Source organism: Talpa occidentalis, unplaced genomic scaffold, assembly GCF_014898055.3.
Source record: "Talpa occidentalis isolate TD23 unplaced genomic scaffold, MPIMG_talOcc4v2.1 talOcc4.3, whole genome shotgun sequence".
NCBI lineage: Eukaryota > Metazoa > Chordata > Mammalia > Eulipotyphla > Talpidae > Talpa > Talpa occidentalis.
The window spans coordinates 36,362,379-36,387,509 of NW_023603184.1; the positions used below are offsets into that span (position 1 = coordinate 36,362,379).

At 45.0% G+C, this 25,131-nt stretch overlaps 1 protein-coding gene across 3 annotated transcripts in view; it reads right to left on the reverse strand.

The window, feature by feature from the left end:
* The window catches only part of LOC119255570 (tripartite motif-containing protein 5-like), a 37,277-nt gene extending 17,147 nt beyond the window's left edge, over positions 1 to 20,130 (reverse strand). The window contains exons 1-8 of one of the 3 annotated variants that reach the window (XM_054699481.1): positions 19,938 to 20,130; positions 11,875 to 12,351; positions 9,573 to 9,668; positions 8,725 to 8,955; positions 5,500 to 5,522; positions 3,453 to 3,553; positions 3,123 to 3,149; positions 629 to 2,864 (exon numbers count right to left, since the gene is read on the reverse strand). In XM_054699481.1, the coding sequence (XP_054555456.1) occupies positions 2,269 to 2,864; positions 3,123 to 3,149; positions 3,453 to 3,553; positions 5,500 to 5,522; positions 8,725 to 8,955; positions 9,573 to 9,668; positions 11,875 to 12,297 (1,497 nt within the window). In that variant the 5' untranslated portion in view covers positions 12,298 to 12,351; positions 19,938 to 20,130 and the 3' untranslated portion in view covers positions 629 to 2,268. Of the gene's footprint in view, positions 1 to 628; positions 2,865 to 3,122; positions 3,150 to 3,452; positions 3,554 to 5,499; positions 5,523 to 8,724; positions 8,956 to 9,572; positions 9,669 to 11,874; positions 12,369 to 19,937 lie in introns of those variants that run through there. The other 2 variants (XM_037522824.2, XM_054699482.1) reach the window with 2 other exon arrangements.
* Positions 20,131 to 25,131: the final 5,001 nt, after the last annotated feature.

Genomic DNA, 25,131 nt, shown 5'->3' on the forward strand with positions numbered 1-25,131 from the left:
ACAATGTACTTATATATATATTTTTTTTTTATAGAGGCATGTTTTTATTTATTTGTTTGTTTGTTTATACATGCACTTGGTACAGTCAGAATTGCGGGAGGGCAAGAGAATTCGCGAGAGCCAGAGCGGGGAGCAGAGCAGGCAGAAGGACCGAAGTACACTGCTGAGGGGAGCAGCGGGCGGCAGGAGAGGTCTGCACGCCATGTGGGACCCTCCTCCGGTGGCCGGGGAGCAGCCGGGGATCGAACCGGCGCTGCAGAGGCTGCGGGCAGCTTCACAACCCAGCGCTCAACCGCTGCGCCACCGGGGAGGCCCCACTTTTATTTCTAGTGAACTCTGTGGTAATGAGCTGAGAAAAAAATACCCAAAGACACCAGGATTCCAGCAAGCCCTCAATCATCATCTATCGTAGAAATAGTTCCCCTCCTATCACAGGAAGAAAAGACACGTGGCCTGAAGCTCTGCATTACTGTCCATAATTGCAAAGTTAGTCTGACCAGGACAAACACTTACTGACACCATTGTTAAATCCCAAAAGTGTACTTCTGACTCTTTCAATGAAGCAGCAGCTGGGTAAACAGAACTCAAATTCAGAATTTCCATGAAATAGAATTACTGCAGGTAAATGAAAAACTTAAGACCAGCGGGCTATACAGAACCATTTATTTCATAATAAGCTAAAATTCAAAGACCATGTAAAATTTAGTCAAGTTCCATTTCTAAAACAAAGCCAGAGTAACCCTGTTGAAAGAAAACTAATACATATTCTTAGTGTGAAAGGATACTGTGCAAAGAAAGATGAAAGCGTTAACAGTTTCCAGTAAAACACCCCAAGTTATTCAATCCTCGAAGGTAAGTGTCCAGTCAAACAGGATTGGCCCAAAGCAGGCCACTGAAGCCCAAAGCTTGCCACCAGTCTAAGGCACCTTCTGGCAAGGAACCACAGAAAATAGTCATCAGGTGGCAAGCAAGTCCGGAAGGAAAATTGCAAAATAAAGTACAAATCAAGGTAATGGCTGCCATTGTCGGCCTCCACCCACCACCCCTCTCCCAAGTATCTCTCCATGTCTCAGATTCCACGGGTCCTTCCGTGTCCCCCAAGTCCACGGTGCAAGTCCAAAGCTGAGAAGCGAGCAGGCCTCCTTCCTCACGTGCCTCTGCTCCACATGCTTCCTCCAGTCTCCCTCTGGGGATCTCCTCCCAGTTGTCTTCAGCTTCTCCTCCCCACTAGCTCTGCCCTTCATTAGGCGAGGCAGGGAACACAGAACCTCCATTTTTACAAAGATCACACTCTGTAGCAATTTCATTTCTCACAATGTGGGGCAGTTGTGCTTTTTTTGACCAACATGAATTTAAGAAAATCAGCAAGCAACTGTAAACCAGAGAAACACTGGGCTGGGGAAGGGGGAAAAGAGGAGTAAGTAGCATCAAAACAAGGGGGGTGGGAATTGTTCAGGGACTATAACCAAGATGAAAATGCACACATTATGCAAAAATGAAAAATGATGTAAAAAATGTATAAAAAAATAAAAATAAAAATGAAGGAAATTAACACAGCTTTTAAGTATTTATTCCAGGTTAAACTGCTGGTATATGGAGTGACAAGACATGAATTTAAACACGCTGGGCGCCTCCCTGGTGGCGCAGGTGTTTGAGAGCCGTACTGTGAAGCTGTCCTCAAACTCTGCAGCGCTGGTTCAATCGCAGCCCGCCAGTGAGAATCCCACATGGCGCAGCAGACCTCTCTTGTCTCACCTGCTGCTCCCTCAGCAGTGTATTACAGTCAACCTGCTTGTTCTGTTCTCCATTCTGTCTCTGGTGAATCCTCTCACCCTCCCATGCATCTGGCCTGAACCCCCGTTCATACATAAATAAATAAATCTATAAAAAAAATTAAAAAAAAACACTCTGGACACAACATCCTCTCTTAGTACCTATCATTTATGATATTTACTACTTAATGCCTTTATTTTCTCAGTCAATGGCAGAGAAAATGAGATCGCAAACACTTGACAGAGGGCGGGAGGCCTCATTTTTCCTCGGGAGAATAGAAATTAATAAATTAAGAGTCTCTCCTAATGTGCATGACATTTAGGAAAAATCTGACACAAGGTAAGTGATACACCCTGTTGATAAATAAAGGATGTCAAAATGCAAAAGAAAGGAGGCAGCAAGAAAAAGGTGGCAGAATGTTGGAAATAAGCTCAGTGCCTTAGATGCCCCCAAGGCAAAAGGCACTCCAGGGAAGTGCATGAGGGCTCAAGAGGCTCAGGGGCCTGGTACGCAAATAGTCATGGGGAATGTACAATCCAGAGGATTCAAATATGGAAGAATACTCGTAGGAAAGCAACACTTGGAGTATTCATAGATGAGTGATCCATGGTTTGTGACATTGTAAAAGGAGACAGTGCCCGCCTCATAGTCTAGGAAAACCCCAACACGACTGGGAGGGACTGTCATGGAAAGAGACAAGATCTTCGGTTTCTTGGAGTGAGTGTCCTTATCAAAAGCACGATACTCTGATCCATACTCTAACCCTATAGCCCATATGTTTCGTGCAGGCTGTAATCCAGCATAAAAATCTTGTTGAACAATAAGCGCACGAGCTCTCATGGCAAACAGCTTTGAATGTGCTTTGTAATGGTTTTCCCCACACACCCCCAGGATCCAGGAACGTTTTTTGGATACATCTACCTCCCAGTAATGTTTCCCATTTGTGAGAAGTGGTGATCCCACGACAGAATAATCATAATAGCAATTCCCATTTCTAACTGGATTGTTGTCACACAAATATCTCAGTTCTTTCTTATTTGCAGAAATCTCAACACAGTGTCCATTGATGGCCCGATTCAAGGTGACATCAACTGCAGAAAAATTAAAGGTTTGGGTGAGGGACAGGAAGTGTCCTTATACATGACATTGCGAGAAAAATCATGAGAATAACTTAGCAGGAAATGGAAAGAATTTTGGTTTTAGGGAGAAATAAAACACTGCAGACTCAGTCTGTGTATTAGAATGAGAAACATGAGTTTTAAAATATGAGCTCTATTAGAAATCAAAAAATTCAGAAAGATGACATGAAAGGAGTAGAGAAGTTTGATGACACGAAGATTTATCCTTACCCCAGTAGCATCGCACACTCGCCAGGTCTGAAATGATTAGAAAAAAGAAATCTAAATTGGTAAATCTAAGCGAAGGACACAGCACTGAACTCTATCTCCTCTCCAGATTAAGGGAAGTTCCTGGAACTATGGCAGGGAGTAAACTAGTAAATAAGGGTAGTGCTGAGTCCTGGCCAATCCCCACTCAACAGGACATTTCCTCAGCCACGGTCTCCAGTGCCCCCAGCATCACTGTCCACACCTAAAAGTTGCGTTTCTTCCTCACTTGGTCCCTGCCATTGCAACACCCCCCCCCACCCCGAGTCACCCAGCCGGCTGACCCCGCCTCACCAGTAAGCCCTCGCAGCATCCCTCTCATATCCGGAGCTTGGTACACACGTCTTAGTTGTTCGGGAAAAGTTTTGGGCTCCTTCAGAGTGAAATCCCAACACCTAGAATGAGAAACATAGATCCCCACACCTCTAATATTGTCCTGTCAAAACTACTGACTTCTTATCACTTCACTCCAAGCAATGCACTTGAAATCTACCTGGAAACTATGAGAAAAAAAGTAAATACTGACCTCAGAGTCAGAAAAAAATGGGCTGATATCTAACTCTATGTGACTCTGGGAACAACTTGACCTCTAAAGAGCAGATTCTTCCTTACAAAGTTAAATCATTAATATCTATCCCTCTACTTGCTATAAACCATATGAAATTATGTGTAATAACAGATTTGACAAAATAAAACTTTATTACCTTAAAAAAAGGAATGTGTGGAAAAGTCACCACATGCATTTGGGATCCAGAGAGAAAAACAGAAAGGAAGGCTCCAGAACCTGGCTCCTGGGTGTATGAGCTACATCAAGTTTGGGAACACTCCCTGGAGACAACCAAGATTTCAAACTCTACTCCCCACTAGGGAGGCCCTCAGAATAACATTTAAGACTCAGGCTCTCTGAGAATAATTGCAAACATTTGGAAAAGAATACATGATGATCTCCAGCCAAACAGTGGTCTGGATTTTATGTGTTCAGAAAGAGGTCGATGCTGCCAGGCAGGCATAAATTTAAAGTAAGATGCTGCCTCTTGATACTTGGGGCCAGAGTGTGTGAGGAGATGAATCACTTTCTTACAGCTGGGCCCAAATATCCCACAATATAGGAGATGAACTATAGATATAAAGGTATTGTTGCTAATTCTGGGTGCATGGCAGAAAAAGAAGATCTGGGCTTCCCCCTATAAAAGTCAAGCACCTATGATGTGCAAGAACCCTAGATATAAGCACACAGAGTGTATAAAATTTATGAGGTTACAGGGCGTCTCCAGTGGCGCGGCGGTTGAGCGCTGGGTTGCGGGGCTGCCCGCAGCCTCTGCAGCACCACTTTGATCCCCTGCCACCGGGTAGGGGTCCCACATGGCACGCAGACCTCTACTGCTGCCCACTGCTCCCCTCAGCAGTGTGCTTCGTCACTCTGCCTGTTCTGCTCCCCGCTCTGCTCTGGTGAATTCTCTCACCCTCCCGTGCTTCTGACTGTACAAAGTGCTTGTATAAATAAATAGATAAATCTGTAAAAAAAAAAAAAAAAGAAGAAGCTATTATCCTTAAAAAAAAATTTATGAGGTTACAGAGGTCTGATAACTCAAGGCCTTGATTTTTTTTTACTTATTAATTTTTTTCTTATATCCATGGTTATAGTAGTTCCCATGGATCTCCCACCATGAATAGATCCATTCATCTATTTTGGGGTATTTGGGTTGTTTCCAATCTTGGCTGCTGTAAATAGTTCTGCAATAAACATAGGAGTCAGTTTTCCTTTCAAATTAGTGTTTTTGTGTTCTTTGGGTAGATTCCTAGGAGTGGGATCACTGGATCAGATGGAAATAAGGTTTTAGTGTTATCAGGAAGCTCCATTAAGGTTTCCATAGTGGCTGGACCAGTTTACAATCCCCCCAGCAGTGTAAGAGTGATCCTTTATTTCCACATCCTGTCTGGCATTTGTTGTTTCCCTTTTTTTTTTTTTTTTTTTTTTTTTTTGGTGCAGGCCATTCACACTAGAGTGAGGTGGTATCTCATTGCGGTTTTGATTTGGATTTCCCTGGTAACTAGCGATGTTGAACATTTTTTCATATGCCTATTGGCCATTTGTCAAATGCTTTATCTTTAAAGCTACTACTGACCAAAAACTTGTCAGCTTCCTACCATCTTCATTCCTTTCCGTAGTATCTGATCCATTTTCAACTCATTTTTTATAAACAGGAATTTAAGACAAATGTATACCCATATTTCTCTGCCCACAATGATACTTCGTTGTTAGTGAACACGAGGTTACTCTAAAAATCATTAGGCATCTCTCCACAGCACAGAAAGACCATCTCTGGCCTCCCACACATACCTTTGTATGATGTCAGTCACATCCTAGGCGAAAAAGAAAAAATAAATTAATTATTTTTTAAAAAATCATGTGTCAAGAAGTAATAGGTTCTCTCCACTTATAAGGCCTCATCATATCTCCTTTGCCCCCTGATTAGGTGGGGTAGAGTTGGTCCCATTGTCAGAGACAAATGCAAAGATAAGACCTAGGCCAGACATTCCAGAACTCATGTGATGCTGTCAGGTTTCCCAAGAGGTAGAAACAGTTTTGACTCTTGTGGAAGTCAAGTATGTATCTGGAGATGAGACATACTTGTAAGGAAAACTAGAAACCCATAATTTTATTCCCCAAATGCAGACTCCCTCTGAAATGACTTAATAATTAATAGTCTTTCATGTATTCAGCCGAAATGGAATGTATGTGCTACTATTGTCAAGCATTATGCCAGGCTTAGGGGAATTTAAAAAATTATAATACTCTTCAAGAAGTTTGCATAACCTTTTATGAGGTGCACACAGACACCATTAATGTAGGTGCTTTTCCTGTCTCTCTCTCCTCACATTAAACTCTCTCTATAAGTGACTTCATCCAGTCCCTTGAATTTTACACACACATATGTGAAGCTGATTGACTATTTTTACTCAGTTTTTTCTCTAAACTGCATATTAATATATTCATTAGAAAAGTAACAGAAACCAGTAACTTAGAATGTCTCATCTGTAACTTCACCAAGTTGTTAAATCAATGCAATTTAAGAAAAAAAAAAAAGGGACTCCCCGGTGGCGCAGCGGTTGAGCGTTGGGTTGCGAAGCTGCCCACGGCCTCTGCGGCGCCGGTTTGATCCCCGGCTGCTCCCCGGCCACCGGAGGAGGGTCCCACATGGCGTGCAGACCTCTCCTGCCGCCCGCTGCTCCCCTCAGCAGTGTACTTCGGTCCTTCTGCCTGCTCTGCTCCCCGCTCTGGCTCTGGTGAATTCTCTCACCCTCCCGCGCTTCTGACTGTACCCAGTGCATGTATAAACAAAACGAACAAACAAACAATAAATAAATAAAACATGCCTGTATTAAAAAAAAAAAAAAAAGACACACACACACACATTCCAAGGTAAATAGGAAAAAAATTGCAAAAACAGTTGAAAATAAGTTGGATTGAATGAAAATCAAATCAAAACAATAATAATATATGGAATACAGTTAAAGCAATACATTTATATTATTAAACACTAAACCAGAAAAGATGTTTTCTAAATTTCCATTTTAAGAAACTAGAAAAGGAACAGTAAGCTAACCACGTACAACACACACCCACTAAATATGTAGAGAACAGAAACAAATAATTAACATAAAAGAAATTAATGAAAATCTAAAAGTTTGTTCTATAAAAATATCAATAAAATCGACGAGACATAAACTAAGAAAAAAGGGAAAAAGCAAATCACTACAATTAAAAATAAAAGAGGGGGCCTCCAGTTGGCGCAGCAGTTGAGCGCTGGGTTGCGAAGCTGCCCGCAGCCTCTGCAGCGGTTCGATCCCCCTCTCCCAGGCCACCCCCCACCCCAGGCCACTGGAGGAGGGTCCCACATGGCACACAGACCTCTCCTGCCACCCGCTGCTCCCCTCAGCAGTGTCCTTCGGTCCTTCTGCCTGTTCTGCTCCCTGCTCTGGCTCTGGTGAATTCTCTCACCCTCCTGCGCTTCTGACTGTACCCGGTGCTTATATAAATAAATAAATCCAAGAAAGAGAGAGAGAGAGAGAGAGAGAGACAATGAAAGAGAGAGAGAAAGAGAGAAAGTAAGAAAACAGGCGAATTCTCTCACCCTCCCGTGCTTCTGACTGGACCCAGTGCTTGTATAAATAAATAAATAAATCTAAAAAAAAAAAAAAAAAGCCAAATAGCATAGACAACATGGGTTATTTCTCTTTTCAGTTTGGAGTCCCGTGAAGCACCTTGGTTTTGCTTGGTATCAAAGGGACATTACGGTGAATATTGTAGGAATTGAAGGGATGAGAAAGAATCATTATGAGTATCTTTGCATCTACAAAGCACACAACTTAGACAAACTCCTATGAAGACACACATTGCCAAAAACGACACAAAACTTATTTAAAAAATTAAACAAGTAAATTATATATATTTAGTTCCATACATATATAATTATATACACACATATATGTACCCTTTCACACAAAAAGGGCCAGAATAAGACATCATTTGTGAATTCCACTGAGTAATTAAAAATAAATACCAGGCCTTCAATAATTCTTCTCAGAAAATAGATAAACAAGGGGGAAAATCTCTACTCATTCCATGAGGGGGAAAAAATGCTTGTTAAGACTCTGAAGTGCATTTGTTCATCTGGACTAAGCTTCACTCGATTTAACTAATGAATGGGTAACACTAGCACACAATAACAGGGATATCAAATACACCTGAATAAAATGCATCTTCATTCCAAGCTCACACAATTGCATTGTACTTGACACATTAATAAAAATGAGGTTTTCCCCTTGTTATTTACGCATTCAATTATTCCTATAAATGCAGGAAGCACACTGCAGAGCAGAAGAACCTTAGTGTCACACCAAAAAGAGCACAGCAATACTGAAGGGGAGGGAAATCTGCCTGCATGGTTCTCATGTCTCAGATGCTGGGGCTTCTTTTGAGATCTTACTGTAACAGGGTGGTCCCCAGGAAAGAGGGAGGTTCCAAGTTCCCTGCCACACCCAAAGGAGGGTGGAGCTAAAGAGAAGAGAAGGAAGGAAGCATGATAGAGCCAGAAGGAGACCTGGAGGAGGCACATGGAGCAGAGAGACTCGTGAAGAAACTGCACTTGCCTTTTGGTCGTGGACTGGGTGACACAGATGAGGGTGAAACCCGTGGGGAGGTGACAATGGAGCTTTTACCTTGATTTTGGTTTTGTTCTTTTCCTTCCAGACTTGTCTGGTGGTTTGATCCTTTTCTGTGGGTCCCCACTGAAAGGTGCTTTGGACTTGTGCCAGGCTTTGGGCCTTGCTCTGGGCCAATCCAGATTGGGGGGACTTCTACCCACCAGGGGATGGGCAACTGCGGGTGCTTGATTTGTAAACTATATTCTTTGTCTTTTCTGTATTGTTTCCTAATTGTATTAAATTTCCTTCCCATTAAAGTCTCATATGTTTTGTGTTGATGCAGGGGATGGCAGAACCTATTTACAGCAGGCAGGTTTGTGGGATCTGGGCAGCTCCTCTCCCTGCCCTGTAACATTACCTGCAGCATGTCTATGTCTGATGCTTCCAATCGATGCTCCAGATCTGAGATGAGATCTTCTATCAACTGGCTCTGCTGAACGAGCTCACTCTCATCCTCTGCCAGTTTATGGAGAATGACTTCTTCCTCCTTATTCAGTTTTTGCAGCTCCTTCTGCTCCGCTGAGTCCAGAAGACCTCTCAGTTCTGCAAACTCTGCCTGGACACTTTGTCTCTCACTTTGTATTTGACTCTTAGGATGGAGAAAAGAGAGAGAAGTAGAACTAAACTATCAGGCAGAGACTAGGAAAGAGAACCAGCACCACTGTAAATGGAAAGTTCACACAGAAAAGTGAGACAGAGCAAGAGAACAATTCTTAAAGATGCTCTTCACCTACTACTTCCCCTCTGTTATATTCCAAAATAATTCCCTCAAGTCTGCAGCACTGAGTCCAACCCTGAGCCAAAACAGAGCAACTGGGTTGTCTCCACGTTCACACAGCTGGACTACTCCTGACCACACCACTCACCCTCTGCTGAAGTGGAACACTGGCCCAGAACCAGGAGCCATGGCCAAATGGCTTCCCCCAGAAGAGTCAAAGACTCAAACACATGATGGAATGGAACAGAGACTGCACTGCCATCCTGGCCAGTGTCCCTCCATATGAACCTTCCCTCCAAAAACCCATTCATCTGTGCCAGGTTCACTTTTCAATCCCCTTCTCCATCAGGGAAATGATGAAGAGAAGGATAATCAAATGACTGTGGGATTGTTAATGATCCAAGTATAAAAAGGTGGGAAGTCCTCATGTTATCACCCAAATTCTACCAGATTTCTGTCTAAATTCCTCAGAAAGAACCTCCTCCTACCTTCCAGGATATTCTCCTTTCTGTGACTTGAGCTTCCAAATGTCCAGCTTTCTGCAGCTTTTCCCTCATCTGCTCAAGGGCACTCTGGAGCTTCTCCTGTGAGAGGGGAATCAAGCCAGAGTCAAGCAATGGACTTTCTCAAAATCTGAATACATGGAGGAAGTAATCAGATGATCTCCAAACATAAGAGTCACAGAAACTTAAAATATCAATGAGAACTTATGACTTAGAAGAAAATCTGAAGTGTGAATGTATTAAGAACTAGTGTGCTTATGGTGACCAATGCAAGGAAAGTTATTTTGAGCTGGTCAACCGCGGGTGTAACTTGGAAACCACGCTGGGCGCCAAACTGTTACAGGGCAGCCCCGATACAAAACGGGTTGCCTGACTGAGGGTCCTCACCCACGCGCTTAAAAGCACTTATCAATACTCTACTGCAGGCACACGCAAAAGGTTAATAAAAGGTTTATTTACAAGGGAAGGGGAAATGAGGAAATGTACAGCTCAGGGAGAAAAATGGGAGACAAAATTTTAAATGCGTCCTACCCGATCCGCCGATCTGGAATCCCAAAGGGCACTCTGCGAGCTGGCCATGAACCAGGAGCCATGAAGCCAGGAGGCGAGGTGAGAGCGAGAGACCCCAAGGCCCACATATTTGGTTTTTATACCCAACCTGGCTGCTTAACTCCACCCTCAGGCCCCAGCCACCTTCCCTTTGGTGGTTACGGGATTTGTTTTTCCCAATGTCTTGATGACTTTGGTCTGAAGTGGGGGTGGGTCCACAAAGCCTGTATGGGATTAGCGCAGAATATCCTTTCCCCCTAATAAACCTACCACTTAAAAGAAAATCTGAAGTGTGAATGTATTCAGTCTCAGGCAGAAGTCTGAGAGAAGTCACCATTCCTGCCCCAAGACAAGATGACTCTATTTGTCCTAGAGGAGAAATTTGATCCTACAGCAAAGAAACAACATCTCAATCTACCCAGTCCCTCAGTTACACTTCATGTGCAAAGAGAATGATGGGTTTTCATGGGCACTAGCCCCTCCTCCCCATTTAACACATGGTTCAAAAACATCTACTTCTCACTATAAATGGGTCTCTTGCAATCAGGCTGGAGGCACACAAATGTCCTCACCTTGAAAGGTGAGCCAAGTGTTTCTCTTCCCCCAGCTTTTTCCAAGCTGGAAAATTTTAATTTGTGTCCTCTTATTAGGTAGAACTAATGTAAATCAAAATTTTTGTGAGTGTCATAAGGAAGTGTTAGGTTAAAGAGATGAGCTACATTTAGCAACATCTCTAGAAATAAACTATTTTTTAAAGATTTTATTTATTTATTTATGCACAGTAGAACTGGGGTGTACGCCAGAGGTGAAGGGGGTGAGAGCATTCACCAGAAACAGAGTGGGATGCAGAACAGGAGAATCGGCTGAAATACACTGCTGAGGGGAGCAGTGGGCAAGACAGAATCAGCTGTGCTATCTGTGGGTCAGCTCCTCCGCCCATGATCGAACTCAGACCATTGTGATGATAGGGCTGAGACTTTAACTCCTACGCCACCAGGGAGGCCTCCAGAACAAAACATTCCACGGTAAAAATCGATCTTAAGGTGAGGCAAATATATAAAGGCAAGGTTGTACCATATGAAAGTGTCCCCTCCTGGTCCCAGAGACCTCCTCCTCCCTCCTTGACACCCCAGGCTCCTAACCCATCCTTAACATCCTTAACCCATCCTTATGAATACTGGATCTGGGCCTCCCTCATGGCACAGGGGCTAAAGTCTCAGTGCTATCAAGTCATCCCCAGCTACAGTGGCATGAGTTCAATCCCCTGCCAGGAAGCTACCCACACGGCGCAGCAGACCTCTCCTGTCTCACCCGCTGCTCTGCTCAGCAGCGTATTTCAGTCAGTCCACCTGTTCTGTTCCCCATTCTGTCTCTGGTGAATCCTCTCAACCCCCACATCTCTGGCCTGTATCCAAGCGCTTGTATGCAAAAATAAATATTTAAAACTAAATAAACACTGTATCTATCCCATTTTATTTAAGTATTTAGAGTCATGTAAATTCTCCATGTGTACATTATTGAAGGTGGTCTTTTTCTCCTTGTAATCTGTGTGATGTTAATCTCGTTGCTCATCCAGCCCTAGAACTTAGAGGAGTGGGGGAATTTTCCCTGTATCAACACCTTAGGAAGAAAAGAAATCACAGACCTCTGAGCTGTGGGGTGTGGTGAGAAGACAACCAAGAGGAGATTTCCCATCAACTATATATTCTCCTGTTTTAACTGCATCCTGCTCTCCTACCTGGTACTCCTTGACAATCTCCTCAATGAGGAAGGTCTGGTGACCACGGTGCTCCTGAGTCCGCTCACAAAGCCAGCAAATGACTTGCCCATCCTGCTTACAGAAGAGCAGGAGTTTCTCTCCATGGCGCTCACAGAGCTCTTTCTTCTGCTCCCCCTCCGGGCTCATCTTGACTCCTCTGAGCTGCTCTGCTATGTTGGCCAGATGCAGATTAGGCCGCAGGTGCCCAGGCTCATAACTGATTCTGCACACAGGGCAGCTGCTCTTCTCTTCCTGGGTTGCCGTGGACTCCTTGTTGTTTGCAGTGATGCAGGCTTGGCAGAAGCTGTGGCCACAGTCTAGGCATAGGGGCTCTTTCAAGAGGTCCAGGCAGATGGGGCAGGTCACCTCCTCCTGGATGTTCACTAAGATGTTTGATGCCATAGCTGTTGCCCCTGCTGCTCACTATCCTGGCTTGAGTCTCTTGCTCCCAGATCCCTGTATATTTGAGAAGGCTGTATTGGAACAAATGAGAAAGCCAGGAAACAATTCTAATTGTATAGAAAACAAAGATAGGCTAAGATAAAATATTTAAGGAAAAAAAGGGGAGGGTCTCCCTTGTGATGCAAGGGGTTAAGCACAGCACTATGAAGCTATCAGCAGCACTGCAACAGATTTCATCTCCGGTCCAGATAGCTACCCACATAGTGCAGACCTCTCCTGTCTCATCTACTGCTCCCCCTCAGCAGTGTATTTCATGAGATCCTCATGTTCTGCTCCCCACTCTTTCTTTGGTGAATCCTCTAACTCCTCACCTCTGGCCTGTACCCCAGAATTCTTGTATTCATATATAAATAAATCTTTAAAAAAAAAAAAAAAAGGAAGGAGACAAGGAAGTGCATGCAGTTCCTGGACTCCAAGCAACTTGATCCTCAACTCCATGAGGAAAGAATCATCTTGAAAACCAGATTTAGGCAGAAAAGGAAGACATGTATTATCTAGTTGAATCAGCCATCTGTGGAGTCCGGGAGCCAGCCATCCTTGGCTGAATATCTATTTTTATGTAATGTGCAGATGGCATTACCCTGGGCCCACAAAGATATTGCTTTATGGTGTGGTGTTATTATTAAAGTTAAAAACTAGGCCCCACTCCTCCTTCAGCAGGCAAATTGGGAGGCTTGACTGAATAAGGTTGTGGGTTGGGCAGCCACAGGAACTGGGCTGTTAAGCTGAGGATCCAGATGCAGAGTCAGGACACACCCAAGACTAGTCACCCAACCAATCAGTGGTGCCTGGAGTAGAAACAGCCTCAGGCCCTCTCATCTGGCCCCTGCTCCTCTCACCTGTGTACTTCAATAAATTCTCCTTTTCTGCTCTCTAGTCTGTCTCTGGTGAAGTCTTTCATTCCCCCAGACTCTGGCCTACACCCCAACTCTTCTCTGCAGCGTGTGGATCAGCTTATCTAAGTCCCTGTTTTAGGCACAGTTTAGAAAGCCAGCTCAAGGCTGGGCCGGTGACCCTAACTGCCTACTCTCAGAACTTACTTCCTCCTTCACTAGGTGATGGGTAAAATATACTTTGCATAATAATGTCATTACAGGGCCCCTGGAACATGGTCCTTATTTGTAACCTTCCTGTTGCTGAAAACCTAAAGAGCTGGGATGCACTTTCCCTTGACATAGTGTAACAGGGTGGTCCCCAGGAAAGGGGGAGGTTCCAGGTGTCCTGGCCCACCCAAGGGAGGGTGGATCTGAGCAGGGAGAGAAGAAGCTGCAGAGGAGACTGAGGAAGGAAGGAAGAAGGATGGAGCCAAGAGACACGTGAAGAAACTGAGCTTGTCTTTAAGGTCGTGGACTGGGTGACAGAGATGTGGGTAAGAGACCAGTGGGGAGGTGACCATGGTGGATTTTGTCTTGATTTTGGTTTTGCTCTTTTCCTTCCAGACTTGTCTGGTTGTTTCCGATCCTTTTCTGTGGGTCCCCACTGGAAGATGCTTTGGATGGACTTTTACTCACCAGGGGATGGGTAACTTTGGGTGCTTGATTTAGAAACTAGATTCTTTGCCTTTCCTGTATTGTTTCCTATTTGTACTAAAGTTCCTTCCCATTAAAGTCTCATGTTTTGTGCTGATGCTGCGGATGGCAGAACCTATTTACAGCAGGCAGGTCTGCTGAGTCTGGGCTGCCCCTCTCCCTGCCCTGTAACAATAGGAGGGTGTTAATGTGAGACCAGATAAAGCATCTATGGGTGCTTAAAGGCCCTGAAATCCAAGCTAGAAAACCCAAGACCAGCCAATACCCTACTTCCCCACTAGCCCAATCCAGTGATGAGCCTCATAAAGCAGGATCCTTGATGCTCTCAATTAGGGAGTGTGGTTCATGGTGGCTGCTGCCTGACCTCTTCTAGTGTGACCACAATAAATGTTCCTCGCTTGAAACCAGTTACTGTCTTTTCAAGATCTATGTACAATGGATTGCAGGAAACCAGACAAAGACCCTTCAGAACCGGTAACAATTTAAGACACTTTACTGCAGCTTCTGTTGCATTGTTAGTGCACAACCTAGGGGTATCTTGGGATCCCTCAGAATTCTACTTTCCTTCTTTCTTTTTTTTTTTTTTTTTTAAAGATTTATTTATTTATTTATTTATTTATTTATGTATTTATTTATTTATACAAGCACTGGGTACAGTCAGAAGCACGGGAGGGTGAGAGAATTCACCTGAGCCAAAGCGGGGAACAGAACAGGCAGAATGATGAAATACACTGCTGAGGGGAGCAGTGAGTCTGGCAGGAGAGGTCTGCAAGCCATGTGGGACCCTCGCCCGGCAGCCGGGGATCAAACTGGCACTGCAGAGGCTGCGCTGGCAGCTTCACAGCCCAGCGCTCAACCGCTGCACCACCAGGGGAGGCCCAGAATTCTACTTTCTAAAGGGATCTAGTCATCCACATGATGGAGGCTAAGCATAGAAAAAAGTGGAAAGGAAACCCACAAGATCAGAAACCTGGCTCACAAAGCTAAGAGCTGGAGGTGGGAGTAGAAGGAATTTACCCAGCCATTAACCCAGCTATGGGAGCTAAGATCCTTAGGAGTCAATGCCTAGTTCACAAAGCACCAGACCCAAGCAGGTATCAGATGCTGTAGGGGGTGTCAGCAGAGCAGACCTAAAGGTAAACATATGGAGATTGAGGGTCCTTGTAGAAATCTGTCCCCTTTCAAATTCTACATAGTTTATTCCCAGCCAACAACAAACAAATCACTCCAAGAAGGAGTGACCCTCCCAGAGAGAAGACTCTATCAGGGCAGTGGCTGCACTGGCTGGGGCAGCACTCCTTGTGCCCACCTGTGACTCTGCAGGTGCTCCTTTTCACCAACTCTCTGTCCCTCCACAGGGCAGCAATTCCTGCCTGCCCGTGACCAGTACTTGCCAGGACTTCCCCTCACTGACCTCCCTCAGCAGAGGCAGCTCACCTCAAGGCTGCCTGTCTGCAACCATGCAGGTCTCTGTCTTAGCAAACTTGTCCCTTTTGGGACAGCACCTTCTTCCTGCATGTGTCAATCTATGTAAGTGTCCATTATTCTTCTCTCCCTTTTATAATAAACCTGCTCTTTAAATATAACTAACATCATGTCTCATGAGAAACTGGCCTGGGAAACTCGCCCCGAGCCTCTGAAAGGGGAGCTCTGGTGACACCTTCCCCAGAGTGAACCCAAGAGCCCCGCCCTCCAAACCCAACAACTGCAAAAACCACATCATGTACAAAAGGCAAAGCAAACCTTCAGTGGAATATCACTTTAATAGAATTAGTGTGCAGAGGGTGAGAAAAGAAAGGATATTTCTAAACAAAATTGTCCATCCACTAATGGGTAATTGTCCAAAGAAGGTTGACTTAAAGTGGGGCCACTGAGGCCCAAAACCGTGCCACCCATCTAAAGCACCTTCAGGCAGGGAACCACAGAAAAACTGTTCTGAAGCAGGTCCCACAAAGTAGGGGTGGGGGAGGGTGGGGGTGATGCAGTGAAAAGTACAAGTCTTTTTTCCTGCCACTTCAGGTAAGTATTCTTATCCTTTGCATTTAACAAGTTTGTCTTCTTTCAGTCTCAGCAAAGGGAAGGACATTCCAAGAAGATAATAAGTGAAACAGCAGGTGTCAGCAAAGCAAGCTGGCACCCACAGGTAGGCCTACATCAAAAGGACATGCTGACCCTTCCTGCCTCCCCTTTGCAGACCCTGGTCCAACTCCCCTTAGTTTTACTAATTTGTATAAATACCCCCGCCCTCTGCCAAAGGGCAGAAAAGTGGTCTTTCAGACAGTCTGCTGCCCTCCTCACTTTGTCCACAAATTAAACTACTTTCCATTTCCTCTGTTTCCTTTTATTAGCTGAGGGAAACAGGCCACTTTTCAACATCAATGGGTACCCTTCATCTGCCCGCTAATAGCTGCAGCTTGCACAGGAGGAAGTACAGGGGCTCCCCTAATCTAATTGTCCTTCCTCAGGGCCTTGGCATCTTGTTATACTACCTTTTCTGACATATGTATACATTAACATCCTCAAGTAAATCATTCTGTAAGATAAAAGTTGCAAAGAAATTCCTCTCAGCTGAGCTTTCTTTCTGGATGAGCAATACTGATAGAGGATAAGAGTAGAAAATTGGGAAGGAGGCATCTTACGTTACCACAGGGAGTAACAAGGCTGATGCAGTGGCAAGGGCTCTCCCAACTGACTCTGGCTGCAGACCCTGCCCCTATGCTCTTTTGAACAGGCGGAGTTGGTCATTCCACAAGTCCACGATTCCCTCCACGTCGGGCCATGCCCACTTACCCAATTCGTGACTCTGCTCTTCTTTACCCCTCCTTGGGTGCAAAATTCTGACAAATATGTTCCGGTCGTCAAACCTGTGCTCGCATATCACCTCAAGGGCAAGTTCGCCCACCTTCCTCTTTTGCAGCTCACCCACTGCGTGGACACCTCCCCGGATAGGAGTGACCTCTCCCTACTCAGGCAACTGCTCCAGGAACATGCAGACCGGTCCTTCCCCAGTCCTGCCTCGGATCTCGACCTCCTCAACCAACCTTCCCCACCACTGCCTCCGGGAGACCAAGTCCTGCTCAAATCTCTTCAACCAAAGCCACCGCAGCTTCAGTGGACCGGTCCACACACGGTCAGTCTCACCACGCCCACAGTGGTAACACTTCTGGGGGACCCCTCCTGGCACCATCTATCATGGATCAAACGTTTCCCTGAAGACAAACAGTAGGTATGTCCTAACCTGGGTCCTACTGGGATGCGTATTTCTTGTCAAAATCTCCCCTAGCTCAGTGTCCTGTGTATGGAAATGACTCTTTTGGGACTAATAACTCCTCTTGTTTCCTCTGCACGTCCCTTCAGAGGCCTCTGCCGGCGGCAATTCCAGTGAATCTCAATACCACAATGACCAAGATAACAGACTCTGCTTGTCTGACTCCCCAATGCTCAGTCCCCCTCTGGGACTCCAATCACAGCTACCCCTGCTATCCAACTGACGCCCTTGTCGGCTTCACTCCTGCACTTCTAACATTTCGGTTACTCCTGCGCTCCAAACCACAAGGGGATCCTTTTTCTGGGACAATGGCGCTCTCTCTCAGTGTATCAATTCTTCTACCCCAGGCCCTTGTGTCCAAGTCCCACAACTCACCCTATAGGGACAATCCAAACTGGGATGGTTGCTCTCACCACACCAAACTAAATGAAGGGCTCTCCTCCGGATTATGGTGAGCATTAGCCTGACATCATCTCTTGAGGCCGCAGGCGTGGCAGGTGGGCCCTGAGACACAGCCTTATTTCTGCCCAGGATTTTTATGAACGAATATATAGCTCCTTAGGAAAAAACCTCTGTGTCTTTAGCATCCTTATGAAGACAGCTCACCTCACTGCCTCAGATCACTCTCCAAAACCAGCAGGCTCTGCTGACATGGTTTCAAAATCCTATAGTGTCATGGTTCCTTGCACTCTTGGGGCCAGTACAAATGAGATCCTTATTTTTTCTTTTTCCTCCTCGCCTCATAAAATTCATACCGGCTCGCATTCGGGAAATGTCTCCTACCACCTTTAATCAACTCCTTCTCCACCGTATTCTCGCATCCCTGCAGAAGACCCTCATAACCAGGCCTGACCCACCCCCTTGGTCTTCGCCCAACTCCAGCTGAAAGTAGCCAAAGAAAGAGCCTTTGCCCCTTTTCCTATCCACAAAAGGCTGGTATGAAAGGTCCATGCAGGAGGCCGAATGCAAAAGCCCACCAGGAAGCCCACCTAGAAAATTCAGACAATTAGCCTCTTGCCTCACTACAAATCTTTTCGTGCCCTACAAACTTTTTCCCCCACCCTGCAACCCCAATTTCCCGCCTGACCTCTCCTCACCCTATAAAAGCTTTCCTCCCCAGGCAACATGCTTGACATCACCGACCCCCACCTTGGGTCCGTGAATTCTCCCGGGGTCCCAATAAATTTTCCCCATATTCGAGAAACTTAGCCTGGTACTTCTTTTGTTTACTGCGCCGACCCTTTCACATTGGTTGTATTTAAAGGGCAGGTTTATTAAGGAAAGGGACAGAAGAGTAAAGGACATTTGTATAGACATAAGTGGGCAGGAAGAGCTGCCCGAAAGGGACAGGTTTGCTGAGAGAGGCCTGCAAGGCTGCAGGCAGGAGGCCTTGAGGGGAGCGGCCTCCACTGAGGGAGGTCAGTGAAGAGAAGCCCCAGCATGGGACAGGTCACAGGCAGGCAGGCGGCTGGTGCCCTGCAGGAGAGAGTGGGTGAAAAGAAGCTTCTCTATAATCACAGGTGGGCAGTGGGAGTGTAGGCCTGAGCCACTGTAGAGACTGCACTGATACAGTCTTCTGTTTGGGAGGGGCTCACTCTTTGGATGTTTCCCTTAGTTGCTCATTTTGGGTAACTGCAGAATCTGAAAGGGGCAGGAGATTCCACAATGGGCTCAATCTCCATATCTTTACCCTTTGACCTTTACTCTAGACACTCTCTATGGCTGCCTGATACCTGCTTGGGTCTTACACTTTGTGATCTAGGCATTGGCACTTAAGGATCTTGGTTTTTATAGCTGTGTTGATGGTTATGTTAACCCTTTCTACCCCCACCTCCTCGTGTAAGCAGGTTTCTTGTCTTGTGGCACCTCCTTTTAAGGTTTTTGGTTTTTTTTAATACTTGTCCTCCATCATAAGCAAATGTCCTTTATTCTTATCTCCCTTTTATAATAAACCTGCCCTTTTGGAGATAACTGATATCTCTTTCTTGGGGAGGAACTTGCCTGGGAAACTCGTCAGTGCCGTGAAAGGGGAGCTCTGGTGAAGCTTTGCCCAGCGTCAACCCAAGGACTCGGTTCTCGAACCCAAGATCTCCAAAACTGACCTCACCAATGTCCTTATAATAAACCTGCCTTTTGGATATAACTAAATGTCTTTGACTCATGGGGAGACTGCCCGAAAGCTGCTGAAAGGGGAGATAACTAAAACTTGTCTCAGATGTTACCCAAGAACCACTCTCTGAACCCCACATCTCTTCATTATGATGACATCATATATAAGTGAGAAGGACGAACAAGGTTAGTGATCTCTAAGGAACTACAGTGATTAACCCGCGCGTGAAAGAGTGACTAGAAATGAGGTGCAGAACTTGCCAACCGTCGCACATCAAGGTTCCCCAGCGCAGACAGGCCACGACATGGAGGAAAATGTATAGAATCATGAAGAAATATGACACTCGTACACTGTAACATTAACCCCTAGGATTCAAACCCCTCTGCCTGCGTTCCTGTATTTGGTGGAAAAGGCGCTTTCTACTTCTAAAAAGTCAAGGATTCTCTCTGTCCTCAAAACGTGCAATTCATACTTTTAGAATAGGAAGGAGTTGTGGGAGAAATGCCAGTCCCTCTGAAGTAAACAAATCCTTCCTCCTTCAAACCCGCCATCTTTTCAGGCCACTGCTCCCCCACATTGCCCTTCCCTTAACGCAATCAGCAGGCAGCCTGCAAGCTGGGCCTCTTCCCCTTTTCAGAGGCACCTTGGCCTTCCCATGAAAAGTCAGACTCACCAAATCAGTTTTTCCTCTGAAGTTTTCAAACTCTTTGTTCCGGAAACTCTCAACAGACCTTCAGAGAACAAGGAAATGTTGTGACTCCTTGGGGAAGAGTGAAGACAGGCCAGACACAGATACTGTCAGGATGCAGTGGGCCTGACTGCCACAGAGAGGAAGAGTGGAGTGAAATGAAACTGAAACTCTAACAGGGCAGTCCCCAGGAAAAGGGGAGGTACCAACTAGATTCCCTGCCCCATCCAGGGAGGGTGGACTTAGCAGGGAGGAGAAGCAGCTGAGGAGGTGGATTGTAAATGGTTTTCAGCTTTTCTGCCCTCCACCATTAGGATTGCCCTCCCTGATGGGCACCTGCAGTTGTTTCATTGTTGTAAGCTGTCCTGTTTACCTCTGTGGGCCATGGGAGGAGTATTGAGACAGTCACCAAGCGAAGCAGGGGCGGGAGAGAGAAGGGGAGAAAGAAAGCCAGAAGAGAGAGAGAAGCCCAGAATGAGGACTTGCCAGGGTCTTGGACGCCTCCTGGTCTCCTGGCCCCCTGACACCCCTGCCTGCGTTTACCTGTTTGCCACACTACATGTAAAAGCTCAATAAAAGCTTGAGAAATCCACAGAGGGCTCTTGGACTCCTCCTTTACAGTCTGCTGGGCATAGGAAACCTGCTCAGTGGTGCATCCTGCCCCTGCAGCAGGAGACTGTCATAGGAAGGAAGCAGGATGTAGAGGGAGAAGGAGGCCTGGAGAAGGCTCATGGAGCCTGGAGACATGCAAAGAAGCTGCACTTGCTTTTTCATCCTGGACTGGCAAAAAAGGATGTGGGTGAGAGACCCAAGGGAAGGTGACAATACCAGCTTTTATCACGATTATGATTTTTCTCTTTTCCTCCCAGACTTGTCTGGTCAGTTTCTGACCCTTGTCTATGGGTCCCCGCCTAAAGGTGTTGTGGACTTGTGGCAAGCTTTTGGGCCTTGCTTTGGCCAATCCTGTTTGGCTGGAGTTCTTCCCTTGAGGGGATGGGTAACTTGGGTGCTTGATTTGGAAACTATATTCTTTGTCTTTTCTGTATTGCACACTGATTGTATTGAAGTTCTTTTCCATTGACGGTCTTATGTTTTGTCTTGATGTGGCAGATGGCAGAAATATTGAGAGCAGGTAGGTTTATCCCCACCTGTGTGATATGTCATAATCCAAACATACATATTCCTAAGAATGGAAGCTTTAAAATGCTAGTCCTTATTCTTCCAGTTCCTTTATTCTAAAGCCAGTCAGTATAGCAGGCTTCCCTTTTCTTGGAGCAAGACTGATACTGTATTTTCTATCCAGCAAACATATGTGATTACTTCAGAAACTTTCTCTGCTGTATCAACAAGAAGGTTGTTTGTCTATCTAGTCAAAAAAAAGTGTACCTCTTTTAGAGAATTTACTCATAAATTCATTGTACAGAAAACATGCCTAAGCAGAAGAAATGGAACAGGTTTCTTTGAGCACATCCACCATGCAATTGAGCTAGAGAATTCACAGCAGGTGCTGGTTAATAGCATCATTACCTTTTTTTTTTAAAGATTTATTTTTTATTTAATTATACAAGCACTGGGTACAGTCAGAAGTGCGGGAGGGTGAGAGAATTTACCAGAGCCAGAGCGAGGAGCAGAGCAGGCAGAAGGACCGAAGTACACTGCTGAGGGAGCAGCGGGCGGCAGGAGAGGCCTGCGCGCCATATGGGACCTCCTTTGTGGCCGGGAGCAGCGGATCAAACCAGTGCTGCAGAGGTTGCGGGCAGTCGCAACCCAGCGCTCAACCGCTGCGCCACCGGGGAGGCCCGCATCATTACCTTTTGATGTCCAGAGGAATAACACCACTATTGCCTTTGAAGGTGTTTACCAGGAACAACTACAAGGATCATACAAGAATGTAAAGAATCACCTGGACTATTATATGTCTGTGCAGAACACGATGTGGTGGAAGGAAAAGGTGCACATGATACACTGGGTAGAGAAGCACATGGTACTGAGCACCTCTGTCAGGCAGGAAAAGGAGACGCGGGCCAAGTGCACTGCCCATCTGAAGCTGCTTGCAATGGCTCAAGCACAAGCAGTTGTGTAAACGCATCTATCCCAGTTCAGCCAGCTAGAAACAGTTGGCTTCACTGCATGGAAAGCAGGCTATGTGACAGAATCTTTCTGCATTACTGTCTACTCAAGTTATGGTTTAACCTTCCTAAAAGTGAAGAGTGAAAGCAATCTATTGGCCAGTGAGATGTTTTTTATCCTTCCTGCCCTGCAAGTAAGTTGTTCAAGCAACAATGGAATAGGACCGAGAATCCACAAATGAACCAACACTTGTATGGACAATTTATCCAGAACAGAGGAGTCAAGAATAAACAGCAGAGAGAAGAAAGTCTCTTCAACAAATTATTTGGGGAAAACTAAACTGCCACATGCGAAAGAAGGAAACTAGAGAGCTATGTCACACCTCACACAAAAGATAACTCAAAATGAATTAAAGACAGGATGGCAATCTTTGAAACCACAAAATACATAGAGGAAAACAAACAAAACCCTCCATGCCATTCGCTTAGGGATGTCATTGTGTATTTGTCTCCAATGATATAGACACAAAACAGAATATAAATAAATGGGACTACATGAAAGAAAAAAGTCTTCTGCACAGTGAAAGAATCTATCATTAAAACAAAAAGACATCTACTTGAATGGAGAAAATATTTGCACATCATACATTATGCATATGAGAACTAGGGTGTATGCCAGAGGGTATGGGTGAGAGGATTCACCAGCGAGCGCTGGGGAGCAGGACAGGGCGGATCAACTGAAATACACTGCTGAGGGAAGAGGCGGGCGAGACCGGAGAGGTCTGCTGGGCCCATGTGGGTTAGCTCCCTTGCTGACGAACAAACCCATGCTGCAGTGGCTGGCACTGAGCCATGTTTTAAAACTCATGTTGAAAAATTGTGTGAATTGTGAATTCAGGTTTCCTCCTCACCCAGGTTTCCAGAAATCACTTGACAGGAGCTGATATCTCTCAGATAAATCTAATATCTCACACGAGAGTCCCATGATATTAACCAAGGACATGTGGTCAGATCAGGGACTCACAGCGAGAGGAGGAATACTTGTCACACTCTCTCAGCTACCCATTCCCTCCAGTTCAGTCACATAAAGTACATAAAAAATACATCTATTAATATCTCTCCTTCAACAGCTATCTGGGTACAGGGGAAAGTTCCCTCACCACCGTGAGCTGTTCTGAGACTAGATGCATAAATGAACATCAGACAATATTAGTGAGAAAAACACCGAATTGATTAGCACAGGTAGAGAGAATTACACAGCAGTAAATTCTAAAGTAAATGGAACACAGCAAGATCTTATATCCTATAATAAGGGACTTGAGTCACCAGGGAGAGAGGAGAGGGTTTCACATCATGAGGAAATGACTTCATATGACAGAACATTGCCTTTGATTGTTTGCCCTTCCTTAAGATATTTCTCCTATTTAAAAAAATATTTCTGCAGAGATCCCTATACCTAGGAAAACTTAACTCTTCAAGTAATGGTAGTAGTTTCTCATGAAACTGTTTCTCACAGGATCTTGATGGACCTTCATTCCATATACCAAGGTGACAGGTATTGAAATGGCTACTTTGGATATCTACGAAATCCTGTCTAACCTTTGGGAGGAGGGGGCAACAGATCTACAGCACGATGCTCTCTATCTTCAGTATGAACATGAGGGTGGAATCCGCTCAGAACATCATCCACTGGCTTAGAGTTTGCACCTTCCCATTCTTGCCTCTGGCCTCCACCGCAGTTCTTGTATGCATAAATAAATAAAGTAAATCTTAAAAAAACAGAAAATTATATATTCTATTTCAACGAAAAGCAAAAGGAGTAATATTTAAGTAGATTAATATTTATTCTAATATCCATGATTTCAACCCAGAGAGAAAATTAATAGATACTAATCTGGATCAATGCTCATGTTCTAGGAAATGAGAAATCACAGAATTTTATCATTTAATTCCTGCAACATTTCTATCAGTTCAGCCTCAGTATTGCTATTTCTAATGAGAAACTGACTCCAATTAAAGCTAGTTTAAAAAGGACTAGTAAGAAGCATTATCACCCTGATAATGAAATTCTGTCTGATTTCAAAGTTTAGGTTTTTAACTGTCCAGAGTGTTCATTCTCTACATCATTTCACCTGCAAGAACAGCTTGGTCATGAAAGAGCTCACCCTGACTCTAGCCATTACAATGACTGCCCGTGTTCGTTGATAGGTAACTAGAATGAGCATACACCTCTACTTCCTGGCACCCGAGGTTTCCCATGGTGTGCCCAGCTTCTTCAACAGATCAGCATCTTCTGGCTTCTCCCTCCCCACCCAACATCCTAGGGAAAATGCTCCTACCTTTTCTTTGGGGACATACTCAAGAGAAGGCGCTTGTGGTGGAGAAATACAAAGTCAGTTTCAATACTGCCTCTTCCACTCATTAGCCATGGGAGGCTGAGCACTGACTCCTACTGAGTCCCAGGGCAAGTTAGGGTTAAGTATGCAGCTTCAGGCAAGGTGCAAGCAGGGATGAGGGATACTGAAGGGCGGCCCCTGGGATGAGGGCAGAGAAATTCAGTAGGGCCAGTGCCAGCAGTAAAAGTAAATTTTAGGAGACCTTGGACAGGGAGGTAAACTACTAAGATAGGAGCTGGGAAAATGGGCACCTCTGCCCAGAGGAATATAGCCACTAGGAGGAAGAGCCAATCACAAAACAGGACGATGAGATTTAAGGGAGGGGGAGGGAGGTTTAATTATCCCTAGACATGCCTTCCTTGCCCCTCCCAAGTACAGCATACAGGGAAGTTCTTGCTTCCTTCCTTCAAATAAACTAGTCCTTAATTTCTTAAGCTTTGTTTCTGATTATTCATCTAAAATGTCTGAAAATTCCTTTTTTATAGTTTTGTGGGACAAGAACCTATAGTGGCTCAAGGGCTAAAGTCACAACACACAGCAGCATCAATAAGTTTATATATTCTTTCAGCTATCTGTTAGGAATTCCTTCTTCATACGATATTTTTGAAGATTGCCTAGGATAAAGAAACTGTGTATAATTATGTCTATGTGTGTATACACACACATAGATACACATTTGTGTGCATGTGTAAGTGTGTGACTATCCCACTCCCA